A 3,329-nucleotide genomic window follows, 5' to 3' on the forward strand; every position below is an offset into this window, starting at 1 on the left:
CGTTAAAGTCGAATATATGATATATTCAAATTATGACCGACGTCATAATTAATATGTAGCGTCTTCCATGTGTTTTTGAAAGTGGAAAGTTACATAGGAGAGTGGGGACTTAGAAAGTCTAAATCTTCACGATAGGCCGAAGAAGAAAGAGTGCTTCTTTCTTCATTCATCCATTATAAATTTGGAAGCCTACATACAATAATTCCCTCAAACTCAAGAACAATCATCATCATCATTATCGATCATCGATCATCACACTCTCAAACAAAAAAGATGGACATGGAGAGTAATACTAAAAATCACGAGCAACTGAAAGGAGGAGAAAACATAACCGTTGATTGGAGAGGTCGATCTTCTCACCCTCTCAATCATGGCGGAACAAGAGCTTCAATCTTTGTTCTCGGTATATATACTTATCTATGTCTTATATTGTCTTTTCGTTAAAATGTTTTCAATGAGAATCAAACTTTTATTTAAAGTACTATATGTTATTTGTATAGGGCTTCAAACATTTGAGATAATGGGGATAGCTGCGGTTGGGAACAATTTGATAACATATGTGATAAATGAGATGCATTTCTCATTGTCGAAATCGGCAAATGTTGTCACAAATTTTATTGGCACCATCTTCATTCTTGCTTTACTTGGTGGTTATCTTTCTGATTCTTATCTTGGATGCTTTTGGACCATGCTTATCTTTGGCTTTCTCGAGCTCTCCGTAAGTGTTTCATATTTAAATGGCCGAGAATGTTTGAATTCATATTTTTTTACTAGTTTTATCAGCACCCATTTCTCCTTTATTCTTTAATTCTACACCCATCACTATCAACTACCTCAATCTTTGCTTTAAGAATTATCCCATATTAGTGGTTTTTACTCTATAATATGATATTTACTTTGTATGTTTTAAGGGAATATATAGAAACCCTAGACATATCTTTTGTACCATGTATTATATATAGTGTTTGTATAAATAAAAATATTTTTTAAAATAAAATCCATTAAATTTAATTACAAAAATAACAATGACCACACATAAGAGATCAAAGTCTTAAGTTTGATTCCCAAAATTTTCAAAAACAATTGTTATGTTTATGATATATATATATTTTGACATAAAAAATCATTTGTTACAACAAATATACATTTTATTAATAAGTGTGTGAAATATACATTGTAGGGTTTCATTTTATTATCAGTCCAAGCTCATCTCCCTCAATTGAAGCCAGCAAAATGCAACATGTTAACAAATGGAGATCTTTGTGAAGAAGCAAAAGGCTTGAAAGCCTTAATATTCTTTGTGGCACTCTATTTAGTAGCACTTGGAAGTGGATGTGTTAAACCTAATATGGTTGCTCATGGTGCTGACCAATTCAATAAAGACGACCCCAAACAATCCAAAAAGCTCTCTTCCTACTTCAATGCCGCATATTTCGCCTTCTCAATCGGAGAACTCATAGCCCTAACCGTCCTTGTTTGGGTCCAAACCCATTCCGGTATGGATGTAGGTTTTGGGGTTTCGGCTGCAGCCATGGCTATGGGTTTGATTAGTTTGGTTTGTGGGACTCTTCTTTATAGAAACAAGCCTCCTCGAGGAAGCATTTTAACACCAATTGCTCAAGTATGCTTACTTTTCGGTCATCAGTTACATTTATATTATTGTATGATTCAATTTATTAACTAAAATATTGTTTATTTTATTAGGTTTTTGTGGCCGCTTTTCGAAAGAGAAAGCAAATGTGCCCAACTAATCCACAAATGCTTCATGAAAGTCAAACCAAAATGCCAAGTTGCCACTATACTGAAAGATTCAGGTCTTGATTATTTCTTGAGATTATTTTTTATTTAATAATTGTAGATATAATAAACAAGCACTTCATTGGTCTTCTATATCAAAGTCAAAATGATGACACCATTTTATATAATGTGATGAAACTTTACCTTATCAAATTTAAATAATGATGTCACATTCTTGTCACCAATAGGGTATTATTTTTTTTCATGAAAAAGAGTCTTATTTTGTTTTAAAAAAAAATGTTTTCAGGTTCTTGGACAAGGCTTGTATAAGAAATCAAGAAGAAAACGGTTGGAGTTTATGCACGGTGAATCAAGTCGAACAAGTGAAGATTCTTATATCGGTCATTCCAATATTTTCGTGTACGATAATTTTCAATACAATCTTGGCACAACTCCAAACATTCTCGGTTCAACAAGGAAGTTCGATGAACACGCAACTCACCAAGTCCTTTCACATACCCCCGGCTTCGCTCCAATCCATCCCTTATATGATGCTCATCTTCTTGGTTCCTCTTTACGATACTTTTGTTGTTCCTTTCGCTAGAAAGTTCACCGGCCAAGACTCGGGTATCAGTCCCTTGCTCAGGATCGGTTTAGGTTTGTTCGTCGCGACCTTTTCCATGGTCTCCGCGGCTCTAATGGAGAACAAGAGAAGGAATGAGGCTTTGAATAACGGAAACATAATATCCATATTTTGGATCACACCTCAATTCTTGATTTTTGGGATATCCGAGATGTTTACCGCGGTTGGACTCATTGAATTCTTCTACAAACAAAACCTAAAAGGAATGCAATCTTTTCTAACGGCCTTGACTTATTGTTCGTATGCTTTTGGCTTCTTTTTAAGCTCTGTCTTGGTTTCTCTTGTGAACAAGATTACCTCTAGCTCGACCGGTGGAGGTTGGTTGAGCGATAATGATCTCAACAAGGACCGGTTGGATTTGTTCTATTGGTTGCTAGCGGTTCTAAGTTTTCTTAACTTCTTCAACTACCTTTTTTGGGCAAGATGGTATTCGCGAAATCTTTGTGGAACGTCAGATGCATCGTCCTCGTCTGATTTTGGTTCGGAGGGTATGGTAAACAATAACCATTTCAACCCATCAAAATATGATGGAGATGTTAATGATTCTACACCATGAAGTTAATTGACCTTAAATATAATATATTACAATACAAAATACAGATGTTATGTTAGATTTGTAAGTGTTTGTAGTTAAGAAGAAAAGAAAAGAAAAATGAGATGAAGAATGACTAAAAGGGCTCCTTGTGAGTTTGTAATATCTTTGAAAAGAAATGCAATTTCAAATCCTTCATTCATTTCATTTTCCTAATATTTTGTTTATTAGTACAAGTTTAATTATTAAGAATGATGCTTCATTTATAATACCAAGATGTTGATTCTATGTTACTAAACATGATCATGTGGAAGTTTCATAGTGGCATCAACACCAAATCATGATTGAAGGGAACCCATTAAAAATTTGGAGTTCTAAGTTGACTTTAGCACATTCGAGAATGTTGTTATGGAGATT

General features: G+C 34.3%; 1 protein-coding gene across 1 annotated transcript; it reads left to right on the plus strand.

Annotated features, from left to right (window-relative positions):
• Window positions 1–229: 229 nt before the first annotated feature.
• Window positions 230–3,120, plus strand: LOC124942024 (protein NRT1/ PTR FAMILY 4.3-like). The gene is made up of 5 exons (XM_047482429.1): window positions 230–403; window positions 501–718; window positions 1,181–1,621; window positions 1,705–1,814; window positions 2,045–3,120. The coding sequence occupies exons 1-5, from the start codon at window positions 274–276 to the stop codon at window positions 2,934–2,936; spliced, it is 1,791 nt and encodes a 596-aa protein (XP_047338385.1). The 5' UTR covers window positions 230–273; the 3' UTR covers window positions 2,937–3,120.
• Window positions 3,121–3,329: the final 209 nt, after the last annotated feature.

Source organism: Impatiens glandulifera, chromosome 6, assembly GCF_907164915.1.
Source record: "Impatiens glandulifera chromosome 6, dImpGla2.1, whole genome shotgun sequence".
Taxonomy (NCBI): domain Eukaryota; kingdom Viridiplantae; phylum Streptophyta; class Magnoliopsida; order Ericales; family Balsaminaceae; genus Impatiens; species Impatiens glandulifera.